The 18891-nt window shown below is 32.4% G+C and overlaps 2 protein-coding genes across 6 annotated transcripts; both read right to left on the reverse strand.

Moving 5' to 3' along the window:
- Positions 1–887: 887 nt before the first annotated feature.
- Positions 888–7149, reverse strand: LOC132731576 (monocarboxylate transporter 12-like). The gene is made up of 6 exons (XM_060717769.1): positions 6708–7149; positions 6108–6251; positions 4739–5554; positions 3885–4055; positions 3563–3688; positions 888–1530 (listed from the first exon to the last, which is right to left on the reverse strand). Exons 1-6 carry the CDS (start codon positions 6913–6915, stop codon positions 1379–1381), a joined length of 1617 nt encoding a protein of 538 aa, XP_060573752.1. The 5' UTR covers positions 6916–7149; the 3' UTR covers positions 888–1378.
- A 3379-nt stretch (positions 7150–10528) lies between these two features.
- Positions 10529–16959, reverse strand: LOC132731577 (monocarboxylate transporter 12-B-like). 5 transcript variants are annotated; one of them, XM_060717774.1, is made up of 7 exons: positions 16942–16959; positions 15492–15787; positions 14770–14913; positions 13287–14096; positions 12027–12197; positions 11664–11789; positions 10529–11202 (listed from the first exon to the last, which is right to left on the reverse strand). In XM_060717774.1, the coding sequence occupies exons 2-7, from the start codon at positions 15697–15699 to the stop codon at positions 11030–11032; spliced, it is 1632 nt and encodes a 543-aa protein (XP_060573757.1). In that variant the 5' UTR covers positions 15700–15787; positions 16942–16959; the 3' UTR covers positions 10529–11029. The 5 variants fall into 5 exon arrangements, with proteins under 5 accessions (XP_060573757.1, XP_060573756.1, XP_060573754.1 ...); XM_060717773.1 differs by lacking the exon at positions 16942–16959 and adding an exon at positions 16691–16799; XM_060717771.1 differs by lacking the exon at positions 16942–16959 and adding an exon at positions 16363–16534.
- Positions 16960–18891: the final 1932 nt, after the last annotated feature.

Genomic DNA, 18891 nt, shown 5'->3' on the forward strand with positions numbered 1-18891 from the left:
CAATATAAAAAACTGCCGACAACATGCAAATCATAAGAGTTTCTGTCGTCACAGGTACCGCCAAGAGTTATTGTCGGTAAATATGTGATACCAGCATACAAAAACTTTGCCTTTAGGTAGACAGTTTTCAACTACGTTAAATTTACTCTTTTCTCTGTCCATGATTATCATATTCACATTTTTGTCCTTCAATTTTATTTTTTTCTAAAGTATTTGATTACAGTTTTGGATTTTCGTCTTAAGCGACATGTTTGCTATGGGTTAAATATAGGGTGCTTACATACTAGCGTAGAAATGTAGAAAACTAGAAATCGCAAGTCTGAAGTAGATACATTAGTTATAAAAAGTTATATAAAAAGAACAGCATTTTTCATGAAAATTCTAATTTCAAGGGGTGAAATTCTGATAATTGTGATGCTAGATCCTAGAGTTGAGAACTTTATCACACATGATGTGTTTGATATATTTCAAGTATAAAGTTAACACCTTAATTTTTTTTTTAAATATATAATGAAAAAGATTCAACAGCGTGAAAACTGTAATCAGAAATCTGAACGCAAATGCCGATGCTGGGTGAGTAGAAAAGCTCTCAATGTACTCCCTATAGTCAAGCTTTAAATAATGTGCATAATATCCATACTGCCATCTATCAATATTTCAAGTTTGATAGAAATATTGCCAGTACCTTTTGAGTTATCACAAATATTGTTATATATGTCATATTTTAAGCATATTTGTTGTCATAGCAACCAAATTGTTCGGCCTAGGAAGAAAAGAAAGACGTACATAATATCCAGGTCATCTATCAATATTTCAAGTTTAATAAAAATATTTTCAGTGCGCCTTTTCTTGTAACTGGATCCAAATTATGTGTTATATTCGCCATATTCTCAGTCTACGTGTCGCCATAGCAACCAAAGTTTACAACATGGAAGAAGGGGAAAAGATTTCCAGACTGCCATATATCTATATCTCAAGTTTCATAAAGATATTTTCAGTACGTTTTACTCTAATCATGGGATCCAGTTTTGTTGACGGTCGAACGGACAGACAGACGGCTGGAGAAAAGACCCCTCTGGGTACCGATAGGAGACTAATAGCATGTGTTCCTTTTTTATAATTATAAATCAAATCTGTAAATGAATAAAGTAAAGACAAATTTCAATCATTTGACCTTAAAGGTCTAGATAATATATATAGAATAAATCAACATGATATATAAGTCATATTTGTTCTTTTTTCCACGTATTAATAAAATCTGTATAACATTAACGTTAACAATTAATATAATAACTTAATCTTAGTTCTCAAGATTTGAAGTTGAAATATCAATTGATATTGTACTAAAATGGTCCGTTGAACCTTTGTAAAGAATGTCTCACGGATCAGATTTTAGTTTCTTAAGTTTTCTAGCTGTTCTACTACGTTTTGTACATAAGACTAGAAAGTTGATACAACCACTAAGTACAAAACAACCGCCAGCTGCCAAGAAACTTGATGTATAACTTCCAGTAGCATCAAACAACCAACCTATAATACAAGAATAACTTCCGCGTCATGCATGCGTAGTTTTCCTTAAACAAAAATAAATAATATCAGGTAGCATTTTACAATCACACAAAAATATAAAACAAAACTTCTGGGAACGACATATTTGCAATATATAAATTCATAAAACAGCCATAGTTTCCTGTTCGTGTTTCAAAATTCTTATTTTTCTGTAAGTCTCTCAAAGTAGTTCTTCTTTGTAGAAAAATACCTGTTTACAACGTGTATCCGTTTCTTAAAAACGTCGCAATAATCATGAAGCGGATAATGTTTCGTATATTGCTAAGAAAATAGTTTTTGGTTTATAATGATGACCTACCAGCATTTCTTTAAACTTTGGAAACACTCAAAAGTCACAAGGAGCAAGGTTAGATCTATAAGTTGGATGCCACTTGACATTAAGATTGATTTCCTGCAAGATGTTTGCTTATGAGCGCGCGTATTGGAATGGAGAAGGTGAAGGTCACGTGTGTCTGTGCGTGGTACTTAAGTACTAACTAAAGTACTGAACCATGCCTATATAACAAAACTAATAATAGAATTCTTCCAGTGTATATCTGGTATCAGTATCAATCAATTCTTCCATCTCTTTTTTCCGATGAAGCTAAGATTGAACGACCTGGTCTTTCATAGACTTCAACTGACCTGCGCTCTTATTTAAAGCAACGGACCCATTCTGCAACAACACCATATTGTAATACATTGTCTTCATAAACTTTCTGTAAACCTGCATGGATATTGGTTTCAGAATAGCACAGTATACCATTTGCTCTTACATAAAATCCGCCATGTTTTAACATGCTAAAATATGCAATAGCATAAGTTCAAATGATGAGTTTCTTTCGCATCCAGGAAAATGTCCTTCGGCACAGTAACAATTCTTATATATAGGTATACCAAAACATTTGAATTGTTACTTTAAGTTGTTTACGAATTTATGAAATGCATTACGTACATTCGCCTAGAAGTTCAAGCTACATTTGTAAGATTTTAACTGTTTATAATTGGTCATAGAAACTGCCAACAAAACTCCTTGTAGCTAAAATTAATACTGCAGAATAACTATCATTGATTGTAATCAATATACTTTCTTACAATATTTTTCTTGTAGTTGTTGAAACCAAACATGTTAAAACCAAATAGCACGTTAAAATATTACAGTCAATCAAAAGAAATCAACATTCACATGGAGTAATTTATGCATAAGTGGTAGGCCACAGAGAACAATTAACAGTTATACATTTGGATTATGTAGTTTGCCCGTGCCTATTTCAATTTTAGAGAGAAAGTGTTTGTCTATTTATTTATTTATCTATTTATTTATTTATAATTTATTTTTTATCTTAATTTTGTTGTTTATTGTTTTTGTTCATCAAACCTTAATACAATATATTTGTGACTTTGTCTATTTAGGCATAATGTACGTATTTAAGAGTTACCTGGTTTAAAGATATCCTATGTTCATATTTGAGTTAATAACTAAAAAATTTATTATACAGCAATTGGAATCTAGCTTAGGAAACCATTACTGAATAGGTGTAACTTGAATAAGAAACTGCACAAACTCTATTTGGGACGCTGCATTTTTGATTACAGGTCAAGATAATTTGGTCCTTTCTTAAAACAAATGCCAGTTTTAATGACACTATGTTTTCATTCTGTGTTTCCCTATGGCGTGGAATTTTTAAAATGTATCAAAATTTTCAAATACTAAATTTTACTAAACAATATTTTGAACAGTATATCTGGTATGTCTTCGTGTACTTGATGATTTATATCTTCAAATGAAGTGTTCATTGTAATTAGCTTAAATGTATCTGTTGAAGGGCGATTGTGATACAAAGTATTGCAGTCACTTTCGAGTCCGCTTCCTGAAACAAACCAGTATTGGTGTTACATAAGGATATGTATGTCACGAGAAACGCCTTATCCCCTTAACGCTGGGTAGACAGGCAGAACGTTTACCACGAGATTAACCCCACCCCTCTTGTTGTATGTAATAAAACACACTTACCAGCGGCGGGACTTCCAATTAATCCTGAAATACCGTACACCCACATGGTCAACCCTTGCATTGTCGCCATATACTTTTCATCTATATACTCCAATATTACAATTGGCTGCACCGTGTACATAGCTCCTGATGAAAATTTAAAATGTGATCTTACATTGTATGTGGTTTGAGAAACAAAAATCTTTTTTTTTTTAAAAACCTACAGTGAGAAATATTATTTACAGCAGTATAAAATACTATATAACCTATAAATATATAAACTAATGGAAGTCTAATTGCTTGCATTCAAAAGAAATAATCAAAAGCAGTGTGAATAACGCACCTGAAAGCATTCCATAAAGAACTGAATATGTAATGAGCGTCCAAAACATCGGGATTACAGCAACAATCATTGTAGTTACGCCGATTGATAAAAGACAGCCGCCTAGAAGACTCAGTTTATGAAGACATTTCATATCGGCTATGCATCCTACACCAGCTTGGGTAATTAATCCTGTAAATATGTCGATAAATCAGATTTAGTATGCAAAAGGAATTTAAACCTATAATTGTAGGTTTGTTTTGAAGTTAGTTTTAAGTTGTACTCAAATCTAATGTTACTAGGCAACCGTACAAAACAAGTCAAGCCATTTGACTCATAGACAGTAAGCTTGAAGAAAAATGAATTAATAAAAATATCTAGAAATCTATTTCGTTTAAAGGTAAGTATTTGAAAAATTTTCTGTCTACTAATTTTTTTGTAGCAATTGTAAGTTATTCTCCCCATCCGCTTTTGTGTATAATTAATATTTGCTGACACAATCTATTGATTCACCATCCAAAACCATATATATTTTTGTTGTTTAAATGTTTAAGGTCTTGCACTAATCAATCATTGTCACACGGAAAAGACCAACTTGCCTACAATACAAATTTATTGCATGAATGAAAATTCACTTTGTTTATTGAGACAGTCGCACTTTGAAAATGTCTGTGTCATATAAAAATTTATTTATCTACATAATTATATACATTTCGTTTATTATGACAAAACAGACAGCATAACGAAAACTAGCGTCAGTTTTCATGCTGCTTAAATTTGCGTTGTTGAAATAATTTGTACTTTCTTAATTTCGTCCAACGTAATAACCAAAGTTCTTGGTACAACAAAATGGTTTAATTTTTATAGTTACCTACCTCCCATACCAACTGCTGACAACATCCAGGTACTTTGTGCTGAACTACAGTTTACATTTAATGCAAAGTCTGGTAACATGCTGAATGGTACAAACTCTGGCAAAGCTATAAACACGATTGATAGCATAAGAATAATAAAATTACTATTTGTCACTAGCGTTTTTGGACAAAACTTTTCTATGAAAGCATTTCTAAACACGTCTTGTTCGCTAGTATCACCTTGCGGGGTCTTTAGATTAAGTTCTTTTGATTCTTCATTTTCTTTAAACATGTCTGTTTCATATCTTAATGGTCCTATCGTAACTTCTTTTGAAATATCCTGACCATAATCCTGAGCATAAGACGAATGTTGAGATTGTGACAAATCTAAACTTGTGATAACATTGTCCGTATTTAGTTCATAGGTTTTCATGACAGCCAAGGAAATAGTTTGTTTTTCTTTATTACCGACTTTATCATGCTCGTCAATTGTATTTGATATTTCTGTTATCACTGATTTCGTGTCATCTGTACCATTCTCTTTATTTGTCGCAGACTTTTGTTCAATTTCTTCTACAACTTCGAGTCCTGATTCATCGTCTATAAATGGTCTTAAAAACGATGCAAAAACACATCCATTTAAAGTAACACCAGCTAATATAAACACAGACCCTCGCCATCCAAATGTATCAATTATCAGTCTTGCGACAGGAATGAATGCAAATGTTCCTACACCTCCCCCGGAGAAACTAATCCCTACAGCAAATGTCCTCCTTTTTCTGAAATATTTCCCGGTAGCAACAAATCCGGACAGGAAAACCATTCCAAATCCAATACCTTGAAATTGATGATAATGTATAAAATAATGCATTATCTCGGACAATCAAGCTACGTAATGAAGTTATATTTAAATTATAACTATATGTCTCTTGATAAAATGCATATGAATTTTATTTAGCCATTAACAAGAGCAAACTGATACTTGTTAAATGTCCACTTAGGTAAAAAGTCTAAAAGCATAAAATTTGACATTCTTAAACAGATCAACGAAAGCAATAAAAATGGAGAAATCTTCAAATGGTAATAAAACATAAAATTCCGTATTAAATCGAATATAAATTTTAATGCAGTTCTTAGCCCGGTTTGACACATTTTGAGGTCAATTTGCACAAAAAAGATTATTCTGAAGAAATGGGATAAGGGTTAAGGGATTAAGGACAATGATTTGAAAATTTCTACACAATTACAAATCAAATGGTATTATTTCTAGGCCCGACATAACATTAAAAAACAACATAGAAGTAAAATGAAAAGCGGAAAAACAACTCTTTTTCAAAGTTAGTTCTGTGATGCTCTAGAATGTTTTAAGGCAGTGAAAATAAAAATTAACCTTGCAAAACACCATATGTCAAGTAGAGAAAATATAGATCAGTTGCTAAATAACTCAACAAGAAGCCGGCACATGTGATCAGAGAGCCAACAATAGCACTGGTGCGGTATCCAAACCTGTTTACTATATAAGCTGATATTGGACCTGGAAAAAATAAGCATTCTGTATCAAAATACAAGAGCATAATATACTAGTAATGTAAGTTTAACCTATTTTCGCAAAAAAATGGTATTAAAATATTAATTACGTGCAGCATTTTAAGCATAAAAAATTGTGGTATAAATAATGCCCCTTTAAATTTCAAAACGATTGTCTGTTAAACTTGATCACTACAACTGACTAAAACAGCATTGTCCGTTTCAATATGGTACACATGTGATGTGCCCTTCTATACTTATCATGTAATATATAACGATAGCTTATTATTTTTTAAATACACTTGTAATACATATGTACGATCTTTTGTGAAAAAAGCTGAGTGTGATATATGCTTCAGACAGCAAGCCCTAATTTCAAATCCATTCTCTCTAGTTTTAGAAGCAGTCAATTTCAGAATCAGGCATCTTCTGAGTCAGTAAACATTTAAGAAATAGTATTTACCTTGAAGATTGAACGCACACTGTGTTATGCTACCGACCCATGCTGTTTGACCTTTGCCTTTGTTGAATTCTTTCAGAAACTCAACGAAGAAAAGCCCATATGAGAAACGCACGCCAGCTTGGATGAAATTGAGACAAAACGTCGCAGCTACAATTACCCAAGCATAGCCACGATCTTGAACAGTCGGTTTTAGGCGTTTCTGTGTCATAGTGGTGACCAATCGTTTTAATTGCAAAAAGTCCAAAAGTCCAGAGTTGTTTAAAGAATTATGCTCATGATCATTTAAAGTTCTCTGAAATAGATTGACTTTTGCATGAAATACATTCAAATGTATTTTGTAAATGACCAATGCAATATAAAGACATTCAATAAATTATAGCTTAAAATGTAAGTAAAATGATACATGTATCAGAGACTCACGGTTATTGCATATCATGTGCTCTCTTTCTAATCTTGACTGCGTATAATGGAGATATTAAAGATTAAACCTTTTAAACAACATGTAAATTTGCACATGTTAATATTGATACCATAAAGTTAAAATAGCTTTGTAATTAAGAAGCGATACAATGTTATCGCTCGCATAAAAACTTGAAAGTAAAAAAATGCTTCTCTCGTTAATTACAATTACACAACAGCCATATTTGTCCGCTAGATTAGCTATTTCAATTAACGGTTTAGTCTAAATATTTACATGTACACAACTCGTACCTCAAGTCCCCTTCCATTATATTTCCTTTACTTGATAGACCTATTCATTACTCTTACTATATTTTTTTTTTACTTTTAGCTCTGAATAGACACTTTTGCCGTCCTCGTCTTTCTTCATTCATCATCAATAAAATGTTCTTCATGATATACTATTTCGAACATGTAATTTACCGCCAAATTTACAGTAATGAATTATATGTTAGGAAAAGACCTCTATAAGCATTGTATACTTTTGGATCTAATACTTTTTCAGCATTGTATATTATGTAACTAATGATTGTATGTAATAAATGTTTGTGTGAAAATGTTTGAAATAAAATATGTTTAAACTATTCATTACTCTTCTTCTTTAATTTCCTAATCGGTTTCTATTATTTCCTATTATGCATTATTAAAGTAGTCATCCCGTCCGTTCTTTGCTTTGTGCCCAGTCCTGGTTTGGATTGGTGTCCTCCTGGGTTCTTTGCGTGTGGTCCTGTGTTCATCGAACGCCTCCCTTTCTTGTTGATCTTGTTTTGTTATATTTTACCTACACTAACGCCTACCTACATTATCATGTATAACGTCGTTAATCTCAGATCATAATATACAATCTGTCGTCTCATTTGTATTGCCAATAATGTTAAAGTTGTCAAAAAATAAATCCGTTGTTCATCAAGTACAAATTTACTATCCAGCAATCGTTTACATTATATATGCAATGTCTTATAGATTCTTTTTTGTCTCGATGTTAATATACCATGACATTATTTACAGTACTGAATGTTTAAAAATTATTTTTATACATTAGGTGTTTTATCATTCAACCGTTAGTATTAAGTGTGATATATAACAATAAGTGACAGGCTGAAAATTCTTCAATTACCAGTCACAGTCCGGTTTATTTTTGATCATTCCTCGTACATAAGAATCAGGCAACTTTATATCCCTTAGGTATTTTGCAGTACGACATTGTGTAACCAAAATATGGCAAAGTACAAACGATTGCAATTTAAAAGCTGAAATATTACACTGGTATTTAGGCGAAGCATCGTCGTATACCCATTGTCGAACCGCCATGGGATTTTTGGCTGGTATCCAGTCGATTAAAGGGGTGTAACAGAGAAAATTGCGGCAACAAAAGCATAGAAATTTTACTGTACTTTATTTTTGCAACACTTTTTAAACATTTTTTGCGTTGTTGTTTCAATTGAAGACGTTTTATTATTCGGAACACACATCCCGATTGCCGTTACTGCAGCTAAAATGTGCGGGACATGACCCTTAAAAAATTGTCACAGAATATTTTTGTCTTGCTTGCCTCGTGCCATGAGCGCCATTTCAAATACCAGAATTATCCATTGTTAAGCGGTAGTTTTGATGGCTAATGATATTTCAAAACTAACATACAATATATGTATTTCTAATGTTTTTATCAACAGTTGGTTCATTATCATGTGAATCTTAATCATTATTCATCTTGTTAGAAGTAGACTTGAGCACTTGTTTCGCGTTTTATTAATTAAATCATTTTATCCAGGTGGCAAACGTTTTTTGTTCTGGATCTTGTGCAGCAAATCTGAAATTTTTACCTAGTGTACAATGCATCCGCAGCCGCGAATAATCTCACATAGATCATTCCCATGTACATTATTAACATACATGGCAATTCATTACTTGTCGTTTTTTTTAAATTTTCTTTGTGATAAATTTACCATTTCAATTTTGAATTCAGTCTCTCCACAACACTATTCGTTATGCTAGAATGGCGATTATTTAAGTTGTTTTATTCTGTGTAATCTAGTAATCTAGCTATTATTCTCTCATCAAAGTTGTCTGTGAAAAAGTTTTTAAAATGCTTCACTCCAATATTGATAGGTTCGTGGTTCAAGAATTTCAGTTGCAGGTGTATCTAATCTCGAGCATGCATATCATAGACTTTTTAACGTCAGTTCATGGTACCGCCGTATTTGTCCAAAAATTTAAATATACGACTCTAGAATAAAAAACTTTGCCTGTAGATAGACAGTTTTCAAATCCGTTAAATACACTCATTTCTTTGTCCATGATTATTATTTTCACAGTTTTTTCTGTCAATTTTGGAATTTCTCTTAAGCTTCAGTATCAAAAGTTTTGGAATTTCTTCTCATGCTACATGACTGATATGGTTTTGTTGTCTTTTCCATGAATAAAAGGGTGCTGACATACAAGCGATGTAGAACTTTAATTTGATACATGTAGTTGAAGATTATATACGAGATTTTATGATTAAAAACAGAATGTAGTTGTTCAAGTAATCTTTTCCGGTCATAACACTTTCAACTGCATTGAGGACCAGTGTATTGTAAAATAATTTTAGATTAATTAACTTACTGTTCTACATATGCCATTAAGACGAAGGTTTCTAAAGCAGCGTTTTTCTGCAAATATTCACGTGCTTTTATCCTGGTTTCTTTGTTTTTCACGTTCTCATTTCTCAGTTTTCCTAACATTAACATTGATTACTTTATTAAAAACGATAACTTTAAGGCAAAAATTGTGACAGTGGCAGAATCGGGGAAAGAGACAGCCATTACATCTCTAGTAAGGCGATTAGGATTGCTTGTTTTGTCAAAATGTTGTTACCATTTTTGAGTGATATACATTCAGCGTTTTGAAGAAATGAACATTTTCAAATAAAGCCTCTGAATATTTACTTGGAAATCTTTATTGATTATGACCTTAGCCGATTTGATCTTTCTATATCGCTATTTTCTAGTGTTAAAAATCTACAAAAGAGAGACGCGTTAATGGCAATAAAATCATAGGAATTCTTTTTATGCACATTTTGTAATCTGGTTTAATAGTATCTATGTCATCAAGAGATAAAACAGAATATTAAAAAATAAAACAGTACGACATAAAAGAAATCTGAAAAAAGGGTGGGCCTTCGGAGACAGTGAAAACAACAATATGAAAATTGCACACTCAATAAGTAAGAGTATGTTCACGAGAGATTATGTAAACAAAATCTCTCACGCGTCCCTAGCAACGGTTTTAGTGGTACTCAAGGGCTGCAATCAATGATCTTGATGGACCAGCAACATTTAAAATAAGCATATTTCCTAATGCCTATAAAACAAAAACATCAGTTGAACACAATCATCTGTATTTTTTTACTCAAAATTGAACAGACTTTATATAAAAATATATCAAAACAACGTATACACCTGTCATGTGATTGATGCAAAATAAAGATTTTCGAAAGGAGACAAAATTGAGAACACAAGACGGTTTATGAAGTGTGATACAACTGTCAACAATTAACATATGCATATTCAATTACTTAACCTTAGTTCTTTATACTTAAAGTTACAAATATCAATTGGTAATGTACTAAAATGGTTTAATGAACCTTTGTAAAGAATGTCATGATTTGAATGACTCAATAACACAACCGTATAAACACATTTTTAAAGCTATATCACAGTCGTATGAAAGATAAATTATGTCTTTACCAGATTGGAAAGGTGTCATACACAATAACCTTGACAAAACATCATTGTCGCTATGTAAATGCAGTCAAGATAATCGCCGAATCAAATTATGAAATATTTGACTAGTGTAAAGGAATCTTGATTTATTTTATGTCCTCATTCATTGCAGGTCATCTCATTGATATCTTGCTTTAATTTATTAAGTTTTCTTGCTGTTCTGCTACGTTTTGTACACAAGACTAGAAAGTTGATACAACCACTAAGTACAAAACAACCCCCTGCTGCCAAGAAACTTGATGTATAACTTCCAGTAGCGTCAAACAACCAACCTATAATACAAACAACTTCCGGTAGTATCATACGTGTATAGCTAGATATTCTTTAAAACATAAATAACATATCTAGTCGACAACCACAAAAAATATATAAATATGAGCTAACATAATTTTAATAGTATGTCTGGTAAAAAGATTCTAATTCAGTTTCTGCACCTGATGAATTATATGGTCAAATGAAGTGTTCATTTTAATTATTTTAAATATATCTATTGGAGCTCGATTGCGATACAAGTTATTGTAGTCACCTTCGAATCCTCCTCCTAAAACTAACCAGTATTGGTGTAAATTAAGGATATATATGTCGTGACAAGAGTAACGCCTTAGTCCCTTAACCCTGGGCAGACTAGCCGAATCAATGCCTGGATAGACATGCCGAACCTATCCATGGGTACACAGGCCGAGTCTTGGACATGATACTTACGCCCATTATCATTGTAATTAAACACACATACCAGCGGCGGGACTTCCAATTAATCCCGAAATACCGTACACCCACATGGTCAACCCTTGCATTGTCGCCATGTACTTTTCATCTATATACTCCAATATTACAATTGGCTGAACCGCGTACATAGCTCCTGGTGAGAATATAAAATTTCATAAAAACCGATATTCTTACATTGTATAATTTTTAAAGATATTTGTTACAAAATGCAAATATATCTTAATCTACAGAGAGAAATATTACTAAATTAAATATTACTTTCAGCAGCATAAAATACTACATGACCTATACATACATGTATATAACCTAATGGTAGTCTTATTGTTTGCATTCAAAAGAAATAACTAAACGCTGTGTAAATTATACGCACCGGAAAGCATTCCATAAAGAGCTGAATACGTAATGAGCGTCCAAAACATGGGGATTACAGCAACAATCATTGTAGTTACACCGATTGATAAAAGGCAACCGCCTAGAAGACTAAGATTATGAACACATTTCATATCAGCTATCCATCCGGCACCAGCTTGGCTTATTAATGCTGTAAATATGTGGACAAATTTGATTAAATATTGGAGATTGAAGAAATTAAACCTATCAATGAAAGTTTGTTTGAAATTAGCATTTATATTTAAAGTTGTACTCTTAATCGTATGTAACTAAGCAACGGTTCAAAATAAATCTAGACATTCTTGACTACAAATTAAAGAACAAAGACAATAAGCTTATATTGTTATAAAGAAAATGAATCATTAAAATATCTAGCAATCCATTTCATCTTAATGTAAGCATTTTTAAATCTTTCTCTCTCCTGAAGCTAACAAATGTTAAATGAGTTTCCCCATCCGCTTTTGTGTTTGATTAATATTTTACTTACACATACAATTGATGCAAAAAGCAAAACAACACATGCGTTTGTTGTTTAAATGTTTCAGGTCTTGCACTAATTGGTCATTGTCAAATGGTGACAACTCAGCTTGAATTTTTAGAAGTGCAGAGAGTGATGACCAATTTATCTACAATATTGCATGAATCCATGAAAATTCACATGCAAGACTAAACAAACATCTAGTTTTCTATGAAGTAGGTAACTTTGTACTACGACAGTTAGCAATCGCTCATCCCTTGAAAGTCCTTGACTAATACTTTGTTGTTAAGTGAGAAGGTTTTACTTTGAAAATGTTCGTTTCACATAAACTGTCTTGAAAATCGTTTATTGAAAGATATACTTTATGCTCCTATTTATAATTCAATAATTGATACACAGTCTCTTTGTAAATAAAAAACATAATGTCATTAAGAAAACTGGCAGTTAAAGAATGTACCAGCCTTTCTTGACCCGTAATAGAGAACGCAGCTTCTTTTTAAATTGTTAATTCATTCTTTTATTGAAACATGTTCAGTAAGAAATGTATAGATTTCATGAAATTTCTGTAATTAAACTAACTTTACTCAGGGATGAGCATAGAATATCTTTAACCATTTATTTATCTATTTATCTATCGATTATCTTGCCAAACCGTCAATCACCTTGCTCCTTTGCGTTGCTTTAAATAGTTTATTTGTCTCATTTGCGCCCATCATTTATAATATATTTCTTGTTACAACAAAACGGTTAAAAGTTACCTACCTCCTAAACCAACTGTCGACAACATCCATGCACTTTGTGCTGAACTACAGTTTACATTTAATGCAAAGTCCGGTAACATACTATATGGTACAAACTCTGGCAAGGCTATAAACACTGTTGACAGCATAAGAATAATAAAATTACTATTCGTCACTAGCCCTTTTGGACAAAACTTTTCTATGAAAGCAATTTTGAACCCGTCTTGTTCACCAGTATCACCATGCAAGATTTTTGGATTAAGTTCTTTATGTTCTTCATTCTCTTCCAAGGTGTCTGTTTCATGCGTTATTGGTGCTAGCGTATCTTCTTCGGAAAAATCATGATCCTCAACATAAGACGAATGATGAGATGGTGGTAATTCGAAACGTCTGTTTGCATTTTCCGTATTATCTTCATTAGGTTTCATGACAACCAAGGGAACAGTTTGTTCTTCTTTTTTACCAGCTTGACAATGCTCGTCAGATGTATTTGATACGTCTGCAAATACTGTTGTTGTGACATCTTTATTATTTTCTTTAATTGTCGCAGGCTTTCCGTCAGTTTCGTTTACAACTTCGAGTTCTGATTCATCACCTATAAATGGTCTTAAAAGCGATCCAAAGACACATCCATTCAAAGCAACACCAGCTAATATCAACATTGCCCCTCGCCATCTAAACGTGTCAATTATCAGTCTTGCGATAGGGAGGAATACCAATGTTCCTATACCTCCCCCAGAGAAACTAATCCCTACAGCAAGTGCCCTTCTCTTTTTGAAATATTTTCCAGTGGCAACAAATGAGGACAGGAAAACCATCCCAAATCCAATACCTTGAAAAGGATAAATATGTATAAAATGACTGATTTTCTAGGATCTGACCGCTACCTATGTTAAAATAATAGTTATATGTCTTTTGATGCATCTGTGATTTGTATAAATTTTAGTTTAACAGCCATTGACAAGAGCATACTGAATACTGCGCAGACATATTGAATTTAACTGAACTGGATTGTTAAAAGGGATCCACTGAGGTCAAACATTCTAACTGCATAAAATTTGAAATTCTTATATAGATCAAGTGAATAGCTTAAAATGGAAAAATCTGCAAAGGGTAATCAAAATATATAGCCATGAATTAATTGAATGTGCAATTCTTAGCCCGACTTAATGCTTTACTTTTTGTGCCATTTTAATAAAATGATTATTTTGAAGAAGAAAAGAACAACATGTGGGAATAATTTAAAATTATTTGTCCAATCCCACATCAAATGGAAGTCAAATATCGGAAAACTATTTTAGGCCCGTCATGTCGAAAAACCTCAGTGGAATCCCTTTATTTAAGCAATAAAAGAAGAGCGAAAAGCGGATTAGAAATTCGTAGTGAAAAGGTACTAGTCAGTAAAGATAAGAATGAAAATGATATGCTTATAAAGTAAAATGGTTATCTAAAAAATATATGTTGTATTTATTGCAATGATATAGATGTATTTTAAAATAATTTACCTTGCAAAACGCCATATGTAAAGTAGAGAAAATATAGATTAGGTGCTAAATAACTCAACAAGAAGCCAACACATGTGATCAAAGAGCCAAGAATAGTACTGAAGCGGTATCCAAACCTGTTTACTATATACGCTGATAATGGACCTGGAAAAATAAAGATTATGTACTAAAATACTTGTAAAGGCAAAATATTATGTAAGTTTAAGCTATTATTGGCAAATGTAAACAGTTGTCATAACGTATATCAAACAGCAATTTAAACATGGGAACATAACATGCTTATACCCAGTTTGCAATCCTGCAATATTTTAATTGATATAATCCTTGCAGCAGCTAGTTAATTTATATGTATACTGTTTAGATAATATACAAGGTCAATGGTATTAAATGAAATTCGATTCCTTTTAAGTATACAAATTATAGTATGTATCATGTCCTGTTAAGCTTCACAAAGATTTTTCGCAAAATGTATCATAACTTGTCTGCCTTAGTATGGTAAATAGATTTATGATGTACCCTGCTACACTTATCATGTAAAATATGACCGGATCTATGATCATACTTATGCACTGTCTTTGTCAGACTTACTCTTTACACAGCTAGCCTTGGTTTCAAATCCAAGTTTTGTCGGTTTAGAGGCCGACAAGTTCAAAATCAGACACCCACCCCCATTTTAACTTATACCGTAATAGTATTCAGAATATTTAAGCAATGGTGTTTACCTTGAAGGTTGAACGCAGACAGTGTTATGCTACCAACCCATGCGGTCTGACCTTTGCCTGTGTTAAATTCTTTCAGGAACTCTACGAAGAAAAGGCCATATGAGAAACGCACGCCATCTTGGATAAACTGGATACAGAACGACGCAGCTACAATTACCCAAGCATAGCCACGATCTTGAACAGTCGGTTTTAGGCGTTTTCGTGTCATAGTGATAACCAACCACTACAATTGTTAAGAATCCAAAAGTCCGGAATACTTCAAATGATTATATATGATTGTTGTGATTTATGGTACTCTGAAATAGATTGACAGTTGTATGACATACATTCAAATGGATTTGTAAAATAACCATTGCATATTTAAATATAAATACTTTAAATAAACTATATCTTAAAATGTAAGGAAAATGATCAATGCATCGAAAGACTCACGGTTATTGCATAAAGTTTTCTCCTTTTTATCTTGAATGCGTCGACATGTCAATGGTGATATTAAAGCTTAAAAATTAATAAACAGCATGTAAATTCGGACACGTTAATATTGAGATAGCTTTGTAAATAAGGAGCGATACAATTTCATCGCTTGAATATGATAACTTGAAAGATAAAATGCTTCACTCACGTTGGTTTTAGGAGGAATATATGACGGTGCAAGATAACCACTTTTGTTAATAATAAGTCCTTATAGCTCTATACAATTGTCCATCAACACATTCAGTGCAATATATCATCTATCTTAAAATTAACACAGTCTTTTTCAATACGTTTACATTTATAGCGTTTAAATACAATTAAAACCTGTAATTAATTTAAGGATATGTTAAATAAGGGAAATACAACTTTATTCCAGTCAGATATGAAATGTCCCTACCGGCATTCAATAGTCAGGTTAAATAGTTAAATTTATCTCTTTTTAAGTATCCATGTAACACAATTTAACTACACAGACGCCCCTTATCATTTTTAAGGTCGTTTATCTCAGAGCATAAATTCCCCGATGATCATACAAGAACGATATTACTATACTGCATTATCATATAAATATATAATTATACACTGTCATGTAAATTGCAATGTGTTTGAAGTTCATAAAATCAATGCAGGATGCTTACAAGTAACAGTTATCATGTTTCCGTTATAAAGAACAAAGTACAAGTTTAAATAATATACATAATAAGATGTTAAAGTATAAAACATACACCCATCTTCGTATATAGCTAATAATTCTCAGTATAACATTCATTCTATCTTCCCTTTATTAATAGATTAGTATAGTATTTCCATGATAATTGATTGTAAGGTTTAAAAATACAATATTAATAATTTAATCTCTAATAATTCAACCGTTAATCAGAATTATATAAGAATCCGGCAACTTAATATGCAGAACAATATTGTGCAACCAAGTCCGTGAAAGAAAAATCTTTATAAATACAAAAACATAGCATACATTGTTTTATTGATTTCAATACAGATATTACTGTACTAGTGTTTTACAATAAAAGGGAAGTAACTGTTGAAAAATAATTTTACTATATTTCCCCAGTGACAGGGATACACGTGGACAAAAGTATGAGGCGGTTAATGTACGTTAGCAGCAACAAATAACTAAACATGTAATAAAATACAAGCTTAAAATTTTGTTTAAACAAATTGGAACCATTTAATTCTATATCATAGCATATGTTTAACTTATTAAAAGAATTTATGACCAAAAGGCTTTCTTGAAAGACTAATTGTAGTCGCCCAAAGTGTTCTGATTGATATATGGCCAGGTTTAAAGGGTGACATATTACACTGGGCTTTATTAGTCGAGTGTTATAGCAAATATTTGTTTACACACGATTATATTACTTGACAACAACTTTAAAATGTTTCTTTGATTAAAATTGAAAATAGATAAAATATTTGGATGCAGTTATGATCGAGAGGTGATTGATAATTTCGTTTTTGTTTTAGTGCTTCTATCTGTAAAAGTGTGAGTCCAACTCAAAATTTTACAACCACACACAACTCAATGTCAACAGCTGACATGTCCAGTTTTGAAGAAATGCCATTAAAACGCTGTTTTCAAACAACTAGGGTCCTTCAAATTTATTTGAAAGACCCTGTTTGAAATAACGACTCCTCAAATTTTCAGCAAATAACGAAATTTCATACTAACGTTAGTTGCATAAGCACTAGTAGGCACTTGTATGTTAAATGAATTCAGAATACTTTCTATATGAGATAACAGTGTTTGTCAAGGTAACAAACAGTGGTTTCTATGGATACAATTTCTTCTTCTTCTTCTTCTTCTTCCAGTATACTGGCTGAAGTTTAGTGCCAGGTAAATGCGCAAGAATGGAAGAAAGAGTAGATAGTTAGAATTATTCTTCTACTAAACAACTATTCATCTACCTGATGATGAATCAGAAAACATGTTGTTCTTTCTTGTAAACGAGCGTTCTACCTTCTTCTCTTCTTCTTCCAATACTGTACATAACCCACTCTGGGGCATTAACGTACAGGGTTCAAATCATTTGATGAAGTAATCGATTCTTGAGAGGAGCATTCCGTGAATTTATCAATCAGTCCTCGTATATAAGTAGTACAGGTTAAAATTTACAATATTATCAAATAAAACCAGCGTTAACTTATAGCCTGACTTAAATGATGCAAGTTCATTAGTAGTATGCTCTCACAAACAGAAGGTAGAGAAAGTAGGCAGTGATATGCAGACGGTTTTGTAGATCTTTTAAGTAATCACCTTGCAATAAGTTAAGCACACCCCGGAAATATAAAATGGGGCTGTCATGAGATGACGACTTAATAGAGCTAAGAAATAGTAATTTAATACTTAGCGATACCACTTTAGTAATCATAAACCATTAAATTTATGAGTTTACTTTATTGTTAACTAAATTATTGAAGCATAAGCAAATGTGTTGTTTTTACCAGTAATGTCAGTGATTATAAGTATGGTGTACGTAACCTAAAATGACATTATTGAGCCAATTTTTAATAACGCGTGTACGCGCCACGTGCCTGGATGTTAGCCTCAACCCTTCTCCTCAAACCCGGCATTTTGCCTCAACATTGACATGACCACAACTGAAATTTTAAATTTTATTTGGACAATGGTACGAACCACCTGTTGTCAACCTGCAACAATGGGAACAAGCTCTGCACCAAGAATGGCAAAATTTATAGACGCTTTACTGGTAGTATAAGAAGGGAAGGGATTATCATCCGGGCACGTGGCGGTTGCACATGTTATCAAAAATTTGGCCACATGTCATTTTAGGCGTAATCGAAAACATTTACCATAAATACGTACAACGAGTGAATGTTTGTTAACGCTCCAACACCATAGTTATTATAAACACTTACGCTTGCTTATGCTTCAATAATTTGGTTA

The sequence above is a fragment of the Ruditapes philippinarum genome, unplaced genomic scaffold (genome assembly GCF_026571515.1).
Source record: "Ruditapes philippinarum isolate M1 unplaced genomic scaffold, ASM2657151v2 ctg3083_1_1_1_1, whole genome shotgun sequence".
NCBI classification, from domain to species: Eukaryota; Metazoa; Mollusca; class Bivalvia; order Venerida; family Veneridae; genus Ruditapes; species Ruditapes philippinarum.